Source organism: Antechinus flavipes, chromosome 4, assembly GCF_016432865.1.
Source record: "Antechinus flavipes isolate AdamAnt ecotype Samford, QLD, Australia chromosome 4, AdamAnt_v2, whole genome shotgun sequence".
In the NCBI taxonomy this organism is placed as follows: Eukaryota; Metazoa; Chordata; class Mammalia; order Dasyuromorphia; family Dasyuridae; genus Antechinus; species Antechinus flavipes.
This window is the reverse complement of record NC_067401.1, coordinates 387,974,946-387,989,044: the sequence shown is the minus strand read 5'-3', so window position 1 is coordinate 387,989,044 and position 14,099 is coordinate 387,974,946. Positions and strand designations below refer to the sequence as shown.

General features: G+C 41.4%; 1 protein-coding gene across 1 annotated transcript; it reads right to left on the bottom strand.

The window, feature by feature from the left end:
• Nucleotides 1–6,905: 6,905 nt before the first annotated feature.
• On the bottom strand, nucleotides 6,906–13,343 carry TNNI1 (troponin I1, slow skeletal type). Its single transcript, XM_051998667.1, has 6 exons — nucleotides 13,232–13,343; nucleotides 11,820–11,951; nucleotides 10,905–10,994; nucleotides 9,499–9,675; nucleotides 8,616–8,726; nucleotides 6,906–7,438 (listed from the first exon to the last, which is right to left on the bottom strand). The coding sequence occupies exons 1-5, from the start codon at nucleotides 13,238–13,240 to the stop codon at nucleotides 8,619–8,621; spliced, it is 516 nt and encodes a 171-aa protein (XP_051854627.1). The 5' UTR covers nucleotides 13,241–13,343; the 3' UTR covers nucleotides 6,906–7,438; nucleotides 8,616–8,618.
• Between the last annotated feature and the right edge of the window lie 756 nt (nucleotides 13,344–14,099).

Below are 14,099 nucleotides of genomic sequence, written 5' to 3'. Positions count from 1 at the left end.
GCAGAGCTGCTTGTGGTTCTGTATCCCAAGGAAATCATTTATGCAAAAATGTTTGTAGCAGCTCTTTTTGTAGTGACAAAGAATTAGAAAATGAATAGATGCCCATCAATTGGGGAATGACTGAATAAGTTATAGTATATGGAAATAATGGAATATTATCGTTCTATTAAAAATTATGAAAAGGTAATTTTTTAAAAGCCTGGAAAGATTTATACAAACTGATGCTGAGCGAAACAAGTAGAACCAGGAATACAGTGTATACAATAATAAGATTGTGTGATGATCAACTATGAAGGACTTGGTTCTTCTCAACAATTCAGTGATCCAAGGCAATCCCAATAAATTTTGGATAGAAAACACCATCTACATCCAGAGAGAGAACTATGGAGAATGATTGTGAATCAACACATGCCATTTTCACTTTTTTTCCTTTTTCTTCTGTATTTTTTTCTCTTATGGTTTTCCCCTTTTGTTCTGATTTTTCTCTCCTTATAGGATTCATAAAGAAATATGTATCTAAAAATTAATGTACATGTGTAAACAGAAAAAAGAAAACAATTTTTAAAGTAAAAATAAATAAATATGTGGATATAGTCACAAAACATACAGGTATGAATATATAACAGCATAGTTATTTGCATTTAAATTCTCTAAGCTACAAGTAACTGGGATTGGCTACATTAAGAAGGGTTAGAAAGACTTTGGCAGATACAAAAGACGTGATTCATGGGAGAAACAATTCCTACCTGTTGGACTGATAGTTTTTTGACTCTCAGTCTCAAACTGGGCTCAAATCAGTTTTCTCACCCAAATCTTCTGAATATAGTCAACTTGGAGTTACATATAAAACACACAAAGGTGCCGATAGGATACTTTGTTCAGTGGCAATGTGTTAGAGTTCTGGCCCAACATAGATGAAGCCAGGAGAAAGGGCCAACAAGATTCCTGCTGTCCGGAGTGGGCTGGTAAGAGAGACTAGTTCATATCACCCATGCCAGGCAGAGATGCTACATTAGCACCAGGGGTGCTAATGAATACTGGGCTAGGGATTCAGCTACCTGTACTCTTGGCTGAGGGGATAAAGGTGAACTCTCCAACCTGTATCCCACTTTCCCTTTCAGAAGTCCTCAATCAGTCATTGTAATGAAGTCAAAAGAACACTGGGCCAACTACTTAAGAAAACAAGGTTCCAGATTCCAGTTATAATAGTATTGTTGGTCATTGGTCAAATTGCTGACATTCTCTGAGTCCCAGTTTCCTCATCTGTAAGGTGAAAGGGGTTTCTAAAGTCCCTTAAAGCTATAAAATTTTATGAGTCTTAGAATACTCCTTGGAATCTTCACCTGCTCAAAGGGAGTTGAATGATTAAGGTGCTATGGAAAAGTGCTCTGCTGGGGGTAGGAAGGAAAGCTGCTCCCTGAACTGGTCCCCAGGGCTCTGCAGTCTGGTCATCCACCTGGAACAAGGTTGACCCGTAGGCTGACCTGAGCCATGCAGAGAATCTAGCTCCCTCCGTGGGGGGCCATCAGAGCTAATGTTTAACTCCCCACTCCCTCATCTGGCTCAGCACTTTAGCCCCAGTTTCCGGAGAACAGCCCTACCCAGCCCTGCCCTGCCATATACTATACTCCCAGGGTGAGACTTCCCCCTATGGTAGTGGAGTATGGACTCAGATAGGAGGCTCTATACAGCAGAGACAAGAGGTAGCTGTCATCCCAATGTTAGATGTTCTCCCCAAGGGCTTAGCTTCTGGAGTTATATATACCCAGTCTGCCCTGGGATGACTGACTGTCTTACTCTGCTCCTGCCAATGAGAAGCATCCCAAGTATGCTCCACCCTCCAGCAACAATGGAGCCCTGCCTGGTGAACTATTGTCAGCCAAAGAACAAACTCCCTGAGAAGCCTCCATCCGTGCTCTGAACTTTATAGTATCAAGAGTAAAGGTACAAGCTTGACTCATTCACACACATTGCTTGTATATCCTCTGTAGCTTATGTTTTTCTCTCAAAATACAGAAGGTTTTCCAAGTCCTCATTCCCCACCCTTTTTTTTCTTCCTAATTCCTCAAGAGGTTCAAGAGGGAAGGGTGTTGCATTTGGAAATCAACTGTTCCTTGTTCCCTGATTCTGCCACTTACCACATGGGTATGCTTGGGCAAGTCAACTCTCCTAGGGATTAAACTAAATTCTCACAAGTCCTTACCAACTCTACATTTGTTGTACTGTTGTTCTTTGCCTACAAAACTTACTGATGGAAGCCGGGTTCCAGGCTGATCAGGTAAAAATTTCCTGCCAGAAAAGAGCCAGGTTTCTATTTTGTATTCATGATTAGATTTGAAAGCTAAGTGATTGCTTTGTGACGACTAATGAGAAATGTATAAAAGAGAATAAATATATTCGCAGAGTCGTCCAATCCAGCCCTCTGTCTCCACTTAGGTTTCCATGTAAATCATCCCATAAAACTATCAGTCCTACCTCTAAGAACTCTTAGATAGTAATTCTATCCTTTCCTTCCCATTTCCAGAGCTTTATGAATTATTTTCCAATAGAACATAAGTTTTTTTTGAAAGCAGAGGATATTTAAATCTCGTGTCTAGCAGAGTTCCTGGTTCACTGTCAGCATTTCATGAATATCTATCGATGGATTGATCATCTAGCTTGGATTGCTCTCAATGCATCTAAAACCCACCTGATCATCCTTCTGCTTTCCCAGGGGATGCAACATTATATTCAATTTTACAAACATTTGCCAAGTACCTATTATCTGTCAGACCTTGTGCTAAATTGTACTAAAAACCAAAGAGGAAAAGTCTCTGCCCTCAAGGAGCTTACATTCAACTAATAGATTCAATACAATCCTGCTGGGAGACAGAAAGTGACAACAGATGACCTCAGGAATACCTTTCGATGGGGCCCATCAGGGCTGAGATTCTCAGAGGGTTAGGCTGAGAGAGCTGTTTCCATCTGTCTATTTGGATTGGCTTCTCCCTCAGTCCCTCCCTGCCTCCCACAGCCGCAGGCCTGGGGCCCTGTGTTTACCAGGTGTTTGCCTTAACTCCAACCCACAGATTGTCCTCTTAGCCTTTATATGGCAGGGTGGAGGCTGCAATCTGCCAGGGTCCCCCGATTAATGGGCTAGACTGGCAAGACTGAGATTTGGCTTTTGTGTTTGGGGCTGGGCCCTAATAAAAAAAGGCAGTACCTAGAAGAAAAGCAAAGATAAGGTAGGAGAAGGCTATTCCCTGGACCCAGGCCAGCAGGGTGGGTCTAAGTGAGGAGGGGTGGGTTTCTGTGGCCAGTTGGGCATAGAGCCCAAACTCCATCCTCTGTTGGGTTTACCAAGCTCAACAGGTTTTCCAGCTTCTTCCTCTGTGTATATATGTATGTATGTTTATGTCTGTGAGAGAGAGACAGAAACAGAGAATGATACAGAGAGATAGGCAGAGAGGGTGGGGTGGGAGAGAGAGACAGAGAAACACAGACACAGAGACAGAGAGGAAGACAGAGAAAAAGAGACAGAGTCAAAGACAGAAAGAGAGAATTCTGGGATATATATCTCCCATGTCCAGCCCAATGAGTTGTTGTGTCATGTCACCAATCTTAACAAAACGAAATGACTTTCCTTTATAGTAACATCTAGGTCCATCCTCAGGGACCAGGCCATAGTGGAAAGTGTCCTCAAGGCTCTGGGGGGTGAATACCCCACTGTCCCTCTGGGGGACCCTGGTCCTGTCCCGCCAAAAGCCTTTACAGGAGTTCACAGGCTTCTCTGTCTTGGATGGTAGGTTCTGCCCTGAGGAGCCTGAGCCCTGCCCTTTGTACCTGCATTCTCTCCTGGCTTTAATAACTGAAAATGCTCTAAGGAAAAGAGAGTAGAGCTGGGGCCAGTACATTTTTAGTTTCAGGAGAGGGAATAAGAAGTCAGACCAATTCAGGCAGTATGGTCTCTCATTTGCTATCACTGTCTGTGGAACCTGAGGGTGGCCAACAAGCTTTAGAAAGCAGACACAGATCAGGGAATAGCCAGTTCCAACTGGGGCCAGTGTCAAGAGTTGTCACATCCTGCCTGGATTTCATCTGGGGACTTTGGTCCCTCTAATCAGATGTCCCATTTTTTGTCCTGAGAGGTAGGCTCCTCTGCTTTCTCCTTTCCTTGTCAATTCTCTTCCAGACATGGGAAAGAGGACTCAACTAACTATCTAGGTAGATTACAGGGAGAAGAGGATCTATAGTTGGATGGCATCAGGAGGGTGAGAGGGTCTTTGCCCATAGGTGGAACCTCCAAGCCTCTCAGGTCTAGTAAAAAATGAGAAGCTACTGAAAATAGTGAAGTCTTAGGAGGTTAAAAGAGGGAATAGAATGTGAAGGGGAAAGAATAAGGGTCAAAAAAGGGATACAGATGAGAGCACTGGCTAAGATTGAGGAAAGGGAGTTTAAAAAAGAAAAAAAGGAAAAAAGTCCACTATTCAGAGTGGGAAATACAGCTTGTATTGTGATTATGGCAGGAGCCACCTGGTGACAACAATGAGAACTGCAACGTCTGCTCTTGGATAAACAGTGGTCCCAGATACTTAAATTTTATAGAATGGAAGAGTTAACAAGGACTTCAGAGGCAATCTAATAAATTTATACCCGGACACGAATTCCTTTCAATACATACAATGACAAGTGAGCATGCAGTCACTGATTAAAGATATCCATTGATAAAGGACCCACAGCCTATTGAGGCAGCTCATTAAACTTCGGGACAACTCAATTTGTTCAAAGATTTTTCCACAGATAGAGATTTAATCAGCCTCTCTGCAACTGCTACCCATTACAATTTAGAAAAGAATTCAATGGGAAAAAATTCAATTTACAAAAATTTACTTCGCTAATGTTTCTGTAACACACTGATTCCATAAAGAGATGTATACCTATATAAACAGTTAAGTCCAAGTCAACCTGTGGTTTGATTCAGATTAGGTGAGAAGCAGTCAAATCCAGTTACCCTCAGATAAGGGAGGTGGTAGAAGGTTGTCACCAGGCAGGGGAAGGGCAGAAATGGAGCCTGGCTGGGTCATAAAGAGGAAATCACTACCCCCTTTCCACTTGTGGACAGTCCTAAATTCTAAGTAATTTTTCCTAACACTTAGTCAATATCTCTGTAACTGCCACCCACTGATTCCACCCATTGTCTCTAGTTTTGTGGTCTTGGATCAAGCAAAACCTGTCTAATCCTTTTTCCACAAGACAGAAATAGGAAGTAAAAATCAGAATAAAGGACAGCAAGGAATGTTCAGTGGTCTTTCATCTAATTTTTATCCTCAAAATATAAGCTCAAAGTAGGACTGCCCGCAGAGAAATTGAAGTTACAATTGAATAGCCCAGAACCACCAGAGAGAGCTGAGTCTGGATTGGATTTTCTCATTCCTGAAGGAAAAGACATGGCAAATGGGGATAGAAAGCCTTTGATAGATTATCAGGATGATCAGGCTTGGGGGAAAGGAGTTATAGGTCTGTTTTATGAGATGAGTATTAAACTAAAAATGGGGAAGAAGAGGGAGCACTGCATACCACCAGTTCTGGAATATCATTTCTCATCATACTACTGGTACATTTAGTTACTGAGCACAGCTTTTAGGATCAGAATACCATTAATAGTTTGATAATGTAGGGGGGATATTCTGTGTGATGTCACAAGGGGGCTAAGTATGGTGCAGTAGTACAGAGAATACTGATCTTCAAGTCAGGAGCCCAGATTCCTAATATCCAAGGGAATGCCAAAGTCCCCTTGGATATTTAATTGTTTGTAACCTTAGGCAATTCACTACACCATTCTTAGTCCTTATCCACAAAATAAAGTTGATAATAGTCATCCTACCACACAAGATTATAATGGGTTAAGTGATTTGTAAACACACAAGTCAGTCAATCAATCTCTCTGACTCTCAACTTTTCTTGTTTATAAAATGGGAAAATGGGTGAGGGTAGATAATCACAGAAATACAGGGTTTAAAAGACCTAAGAGGTCACCCAATCCAGTCCATGTCTGAACCATCATGCCCGAACCATCGTGCTCTCAACAACACCCTTAACAAGTGGTCCTTCCTGTGAAGATCTCTCCCGTTCCACTTCTGGACAATTTTAAATGCTTAGTGATTTTCAGTCACATTTCACCAAAATTGCCTCTGCCACTGCCACCCATTGTTTCTAATTCTGTGGTCTTGGGCCAGGTGGAACAAGTCTAATCTTGTGGATGACCTACAAGAAAGCCAACCCTTCAAATAATTAATGACAGCTATTATGTAGCCCCCCACCACCATGACTAGCATCCTCTGCTTAACAATGTTCTTCCTAAAATGTAGCACACAGTACTGAACCCTATACTCCAGATATGATATTTATGGTATTACTATTCCCCTTACACAGATAAGGAAACCGAAGCTTCCTGAAGTCAGTGGGCTACCTCGAAGCAGAGGTGAGACTAGAACCCATGACTCTTAACTCAAATCTGTTTCTTATCTAGCTTTGCAAATTCTATGGGAAAGCTTTTCTGGGGAAACTGACAGTGTAAGTTGCTGGGGAGTTAGAAAAGTCAAAAAGCCTTCTCCCATCCCAGGTTCCCAAGTCACTGTACCATAAATCCATCTTAACTGAAAAGTCCTCAGCAAAATCAATGAATTTTTCAGTTTTAATTCCTAGAAAATATAATGTGATTGTGGCAGTGATACTGAGAGATGATCTCAAAAGCTATTACGGTTTTAATTCCTTCTCAGAAAAGTGAAGATTTCCCTTTAGATCATAAATTATAAGTTCCTCTATTCCTGGGAGGAAGATGGAGAGAAATAGCCTTACCCCCACAACCTCACCAAATGTCTTCCCTTCTACCCTCCCCCCCATATAAATCATTAGAGTCCTCAAAATGACCAGGAAATGTCAACATTTAATGGACAGCACACAACTCACTCAGGCCACACATCATATACATAAAAGAAGGGAAAGGGGAAGACTGTGGAAAAGGGTTGGAGGATCCAGATCAACTTTTAGTGGCAAGGTGAGTGCTCTAGGGCCTGAGGACAGAAAAGAGTGAGGGGAAAAGAACTCAGGGTGCCTCAGTGCCTAAAAATGAGCTAGGGAGATCCACTTAGTTGAGTATGGTCTGGACTAATGGTTTTTATTTCCTTACTCCTGGGATATTTCCATTTTCCTCTCTTTGGTATTTATTGAGTTCCCAGTTCTGGAGCAGGGCTGTGATAAGATCTGGCTTTGTTGAAGAATTGAGAGTATTAGGAGTGTGATAAGGCTGAAGTGCCCCTTCACCGATTCAGGTTACAGATCCAAGCATAAACCATGGGGAATTGGATGGATTGGAAAGGATGAGGAAGGTGAATAGAGCAGAGGATGAGATGAAGAGTTATGGGTGACAAGGAGATCCTACAAAGCCTGTGAAAGCACCCTGTAAAGAAAAAGAAATAGAACATAGTCAGTTCCAGTTGTTTGTGAATTATACATAGCACACTTTTATTTACAGGTTGGTTTTCTCAGGCAGTTGATGTATACTCGGGGAAGAACAAACTAATTTCCATAGAATCATAAAATCTAAACGATGGGAGGGAACACAGAAGAAACTTCATCCCACAAATCATCATTCAGCCAGCAGATGAAGATCTCTCATGACAAAGAACTCATGATGTCCAAAGACTCCTGGGATTGGGGAGAGGGAACTGGAGAAGGCAGATGTAATTGAAAAGAATGCTGGATTTGGAGTGAGGGATCTAGGTTTAAGATCCCAGATCTGTTGCTAATTCTCTGCGTGACTTTGGACAAGTCGTTTATCTACCTTTATACCTCAGTTTCTTTATCTGAAAAAAATAAGATTAGACTAGATAAAGCCCATTTCAGTTCTAAATCTATGATACTAATTGTTAGAAAGTTTTCTTTCTCTACACTTACTGTAACATACCTAAAAATGCTTATGTTAATAATAATAATAACAATAGACATTCATATAATATTTTAAAGTTTGTAAGGCCAAAAAGGTAATGGGTTGCTTTAGGAGGCAATGGGCCCTCCATCAGCTAAAGTCTTAAAGCACTGGACAACTGTCAGGATATTTCAGTGGGGATTCATTGTCTCGATTGGGTGACATCACCTGAATTTCTGATCTCCAGAACCATGCCATTATGTTCTTCTCTTGCGAGCAAGGAGTGCCCTGAGCTAACCAGACTCCTCTCTCAGATTCAACCCACTTCTCCTTCACTACAATATGTAGTGGACATTGTTAGAACTGGAAGGATCTTAAGAAACCAGATAGCCCAAGAGCCTCATTTTACAGATAAGGCAACATAGACTAGTGAAATGATGTGGCTTGTCCAATGGCATACAGCTTAGAAGCCAATATTCAATCTCATGCATTCTGCTTCCAAATCTAATATTCTTTCTTCCATGCCAGATGTCTTCCAAGTTGCCCTCAGCATGACCAGTCTAGCCCAATCCTAACATTGGTTATGATTCTCATCCAAATCACAAACCAAGTCCCACACACTCCTACACAAGAGAGATGAAGGATAAAGGGGAAAGTGGCAAAGAACTGGAGTAAAGGTGGGGTTGGGGTTGTCAGGGTACTTTGGTACCTTTCACTGGGAGGTTGGAGACTTGGCTGCATCAAACATCTTCTTCCGGCCCTCCATGCCAGACATGGCCTCCACGTTCTTCCTCCAGTCTCCCACTTCCACTGGTCGCTCCTGTGAGGCAGAGACATAATTCAGAGTTGCAAGAGAAATGACAGTCAGGAAGTCAGCTTAGGCTTGTCCACCATAATGGAAAGCAGGCAGAGGGGGAAAAAAATCAACTCCTTCAAAAAATACAAAGTTTCCCCTCTCGTTCTCCTTCTCTCTCTAAGTCTAAGAAGACTATGATTGCAAGGGAAAATGAAGAAAATTGAAATTGAAGGAAGGTTCAAATGTAAAGATAATATTTAGACTCCATGGGAAGAAGGAAACATCATATGTTGGGAAAAGAGGTTCTTAGTGGTTGTTGTGAGATAGTCAACTACACCATCTGTCCTTATTTCAGTCCCTAGGACACTTTATTTCAGATGAAAGTGTCCCAGTGATAGAGTAAAGATCTTACTCTTATCTTTCTCAATCTACTATCTGCCTTCTAGGTCCAATCATTCAACAGGACTTACTTCAATATTTTATTTTAATCCTATTTTAATTTCCTCTGGGCAAGGATTATGGTTTCACCATTGAGTTAGAAATTCCTCAAAGGGAAAAAAAAACAACTTTCTCTCACTTCCAGCCAATAAATAACACAGGATGGTAATGTGGTGATCACCTACATCCCAAACACTTAGCATAAATCTATACCTTCTCCTTTATAAAGACATAAATAAATGATCACACTCTAGTCTGAGCCAATTGGACAGTCCATTATCTGTACAACAGGAGATCTGAAAGGAGAAGTAACTGTTAGCGAGTGAAAGGATGAGTTTGTAGAGAGAAGAGGCCCTACCTTCTCTGTGTCCTCCTTCTTCACAGACTTGAGGTTGGCCCTCAGGTCCATGGACACCTTGTGCTTTGAGCCCAACAGTGCTCGGAGCATGGCATCGGCAGAGACACGGACCCTTCGCAGAGGTGGACGTTTAAACTTTCCCCGAAGATCAAGCACTTTCAGCTTCAAGTCCTTGATCTGGCAGAAGGATAAGAGAGAAGTTCATTGAGAGGGGGAAACCCTCAGAAGGACTATTCAGCCCCTAAAGGGGATGCCAGAACTTTAAGAGCAGAGTTAAAAAGAATCTCCACCCCAGCTCTCCAAGCAAATGATGACTTCTTATATGTGTTAAAAGTTTTGGCTCATGTGGTGGTTGAACTTATGTGACTTCTGACCCCATTTTAATTCCGATTCATAGAAATCTATGAACATTAATCCTTGGGCAAGTCCTCCCAGAACAAGAAATAAAATACTTTGCAGAATCCACCCATTTATCTACTTCAAACCAACAGATGAGTTGTAAACCTGAAGAGAGTAGCCCTTCAGTGGGATGTCTCATCTCTGCCCTCCTGTGTAGTAATGCTGTAACATCCACAGGGAGACAAGTACCATTATGAAGACTAACTTAGGATATGGCTGGGTACATCATGGATTCAGAGCTGGACATGACCTCGGTGATCATCTAATCTCCTCACTTTATATATTTGACAGGCAGCATGTCACAGCTTCCTTAGCTATGTGACCACAGGCAAATGACAACCTCTCTGAGATTCTGTTCCATACTAATAAAATGGAGACAATAATACCTATCTCACTAGTCCTTTTTTTTTTTAATCTTTTTTTTTATCTCACTAGTCCTGATGGTCCATCAGGAAAAGTGATTTGAGCACACTGATATAAATAATAAGGAGCAGAGAACCTCGGACTCACATTATCATGCTCTTTCTAAGGTGGAAAGTTTATAAACTTGTTTTCCCCTAGTTCTTTTCAGATGTAGCTCTTCTTTCCTGTTTCAGTTTGCACCCTAAGAAATGCCAGAGCTAGATTTGCCCAAGGCTAATTTCTCAAATGTTCCCTACTATTCAAAAAGCAAGCCCAGAGATCCCTCATTTCTGAATGGGATAGTAGGTAACTGAGGCACTTGGCTATGGACAGAGTCCTTGACTTCCCTATAATTTGTTGTAGTGAAAAGGACACCAGATTTGGAGGTAGGACCAGGATCAAGTCCTAGCTTTAAGTGCCCTGAGTGTGTGGACCATGAATCATCTCTCTGAACTTCTATATTCTAATGCATAAAATGAATATAAAACAAAGAAAGCATTTTTTTAACCTTAAAGTTCTGCACTTCATAATTACTCATTCATCTTATTACACCTTTCTTCCATGCTCTCAGCTCAGCATTCCCCTCAATCTATGGAAATCCTTACCTCCCTGGTGTTATGGTTGCATTTGGCTTCAATGTCGTACCTCTCCTCATCCACAACCTCTACCTTAGCATGTAGCTCTCTGCACAAGTCCTGAAAGAAATACAGATTGAGACAAATCATAAAATTAGGCAACTGGCTCTGCAAGGCAAAACTCAGATTGAGTCCTTTTATCTCATTGGGTTTTTTTTTTCTTTGCCTTCCCTTCTCCTTTTTTTCCCCCATCAAATTATGTATTTCAAAAAAAAAAAAATAAACTTATTCATACTAATATAACCATGGCTTAATCAGACTTAAAGTCTGCTCCTTCCCAGAGGCATTTGGATCTTAATAAGGCCCCAAATCTTAAGTCAAAGGGATGAATTTTTACCAATGGAATTTGAAACAGGCTAGGTTGGGAAGATTTTTAGGGGGCAGAAAAGACTTTGATACCTAATATGAAATCACAGCCCTGTAAGGCAGATTTCAAATGCATCATGTTCTGAACAATAAATAGTTTCCCTTTCTTCCATTCACCCTCCAAACAATTCTCTGCCCACAGACCACATAATACAGTACACTACTCTCTCTTGCCTTCATTCCTATACCTGGAATGCCCTCACTGAATTTTTCACTTATTAAATTCTTGTCCAAACCCTGATGCTCACTTGCAGTAAAATCTCACCATGTCCTCCTGTTACTTTTAGGCCTTTTAGGCTTTGTTTGTGTTCCCCTCCAATGGTCTCATCATGTCATATTATATAGTTTAATTGTACAGATTGGAGTCTTCTCAGCCCATCAATGTAAGCTCCCTTATGGTAAAGTCTTACCTAAACTTTGCTTCTTTCCTGATGGCTAGCACAGAGCTCTGCACACAGTCAGCATTTAATAAATGCTTGTCATGAACAAATCTATATTGTCCTCTTCCTACTCACTCACCTGCAGGGCACTGAGTGACAGGCCTCGGGTTTGGAGCGTAGGAATCCTTTCCGCCAGGTATCTGGCCTTCTCAGCTTCCCTCTCCTCATGCTCTTGTTCCCAGCACTCCTTGGCTTTGGCCAGCATCAGGCTCTAAACAGGCACAGGGATGTCAAGGGAAGTACAAATCCTGGAGTCTCATTCTCCCCTTGGTCTCCTCCCCCAATTCTGACTGGAATCCTAAGACCTCCTGGCATCTACTGGGAAGGGCACCTAACAAGCTGCACTAGGCAGCTGGTACTGTGTCGATATATCTGAGCACATCATCTGGGCTTTCTGCATTTCCATATACGAGAAAGAATGGGTGCAATTAATTGCAGGAGGCCTGTGTGTGAGGGGTTCTTCTAAGGTACTTATGCACACATAGACAGAGTGAACAGGCCACAAAAGGGGATGATGCATGTGCCCAAGTCATTTTCCTTCAACCCTTCTCGTTCCCTACTTTAAACTCTGCCTCTTCCAGACTCACAGAACTCTAGAGTGATGTACATCCTGCTTCTCACCACCAATGGCACCTCCTCCATCCCAGGGAATAATTAAAACATTTCTCAGGCACCTAGGATGAATTGTCTGCCCATCCTTTGTGAATTGATGCATTAGGAGATATAAAAGCTGGGTTCTGAGTGACCCCATCTACTATTCATCCTTTGCATCTTCTGGTAGGATGGAAGGGACTTTATCCAGACACATTCATCTCTACTGGTCATGGCCCTCTGGGGCTTATAGGAAGCTCCCTCAGAAGAGGGACTGAGTCTCCCCTATCTGGTAGAGACCTTCCTGAAGGAAGACTATGTTCTGTTCCTTTTAAACTAAGGGATCTTTAGGGAGAAAGACTACTTCCCCCACAATCAAAATAGAACACTTATGAGAAGGGACTATGTCTCCCCTATAAGATGGGAAGCTCCTTGAAGGCAGGAACTACTCCCCATGCCCCATCTTGGAAGATGCTTAGGGACAGAAACTATGTTTCTTCCATCAGGCTGGAAGCTCACCAAAGGTAGATACTATTTTTTCCCCATCAGATTGAGAATTCCTTAAGGGTGAAAATCTTATCTCTCCTTCCTCTGGATTCTATCACAGTACCTAGAATAAGGTTCTACACACATGAGGATGTCAGTCAAGGCTGTTAACTGTTGGACTAATTGATTGATTGGCTGTGAAGGCGTCTGGGCTTGGAAAGGAGTATCTCAGACTGGCAGCAAAACTGCACGATTGCAAGATATAGGGACAAGAAGAAATTGTGTTTCTCATAGCTGAGAGTAATGGTGCCAGGTAAGATACATGCCCTCTATTCATCCTCAAGAGCTGGATTCCATCTTTACCTCTTTCCCATTTATTTAGAGTTTCCAGGAAAGCTTCAAGTTTAGACTCACCTTGAGCATGAGTTTGCGGGAAGCAGTGATCTTGGATTTTCTCTAAGAGAAAAAAAGAAAAACATGTGAGAGACAGATAAGATAAACATTGCAGGTCTGAAATTCTGAAATAGATTGAGAGTTGGAGAGGAATTTGCATTTTGATATCTAGAATCTTCCCTTAAAAAGGTCTTCTTTTGGTTTGATTTGAGAACCCTAAATTCAGGAAAAGAGATTATGCCTGATGAACTTTAAAAAAAAGAGACTGTGTTCTGGCCCAGACTGTATTGTCAATTTAGTGGGTGATCCTCCACTAATCAGTTCTGCTCATCTGACCAAGCTTTAGTTGCCTCATTTGTAAAATGAAAATAATAATCTCTTTCTCATCTATTTCACAGGGCTGTTGTAAAGACAAAATAAAATATTGAATATGAAATGACCTCAAAATTCATATAGTTATTATAAGTTATAATGATAAATAAAGATAGAGTCACATGTCATTTGCCAAGCACATTTTAGAAATCAGGTGAATGGAAATACAAATCATTTTTCCTATGCAACTGAAAATTGTCCTTTAAATGATATCAATTTAATTTAATTTTAATCATTTGCTATTAATCTCTTTCTAAAATATAAAATCTACTCTTAAGGTTTCTTAAACTGAACTTTTAAACACAATTTTCGTTTTCCTATCTTTAGAAATATCAATGGTTATCTTAAGACTAGATACCCTTGGGGGCCATTGAGGTGGGTGGGACCCTATATTAAACAGTCCCAGGCTTCTGTGGCTTTTGGTTTTGTTTCCTGCTTTTTTATAATTTTCCTGTCTCCTTCCTCCGTATGAGTCTGTCTGCTGTCACGTCTTGCTATAATCAGCATTCCTCCTGCT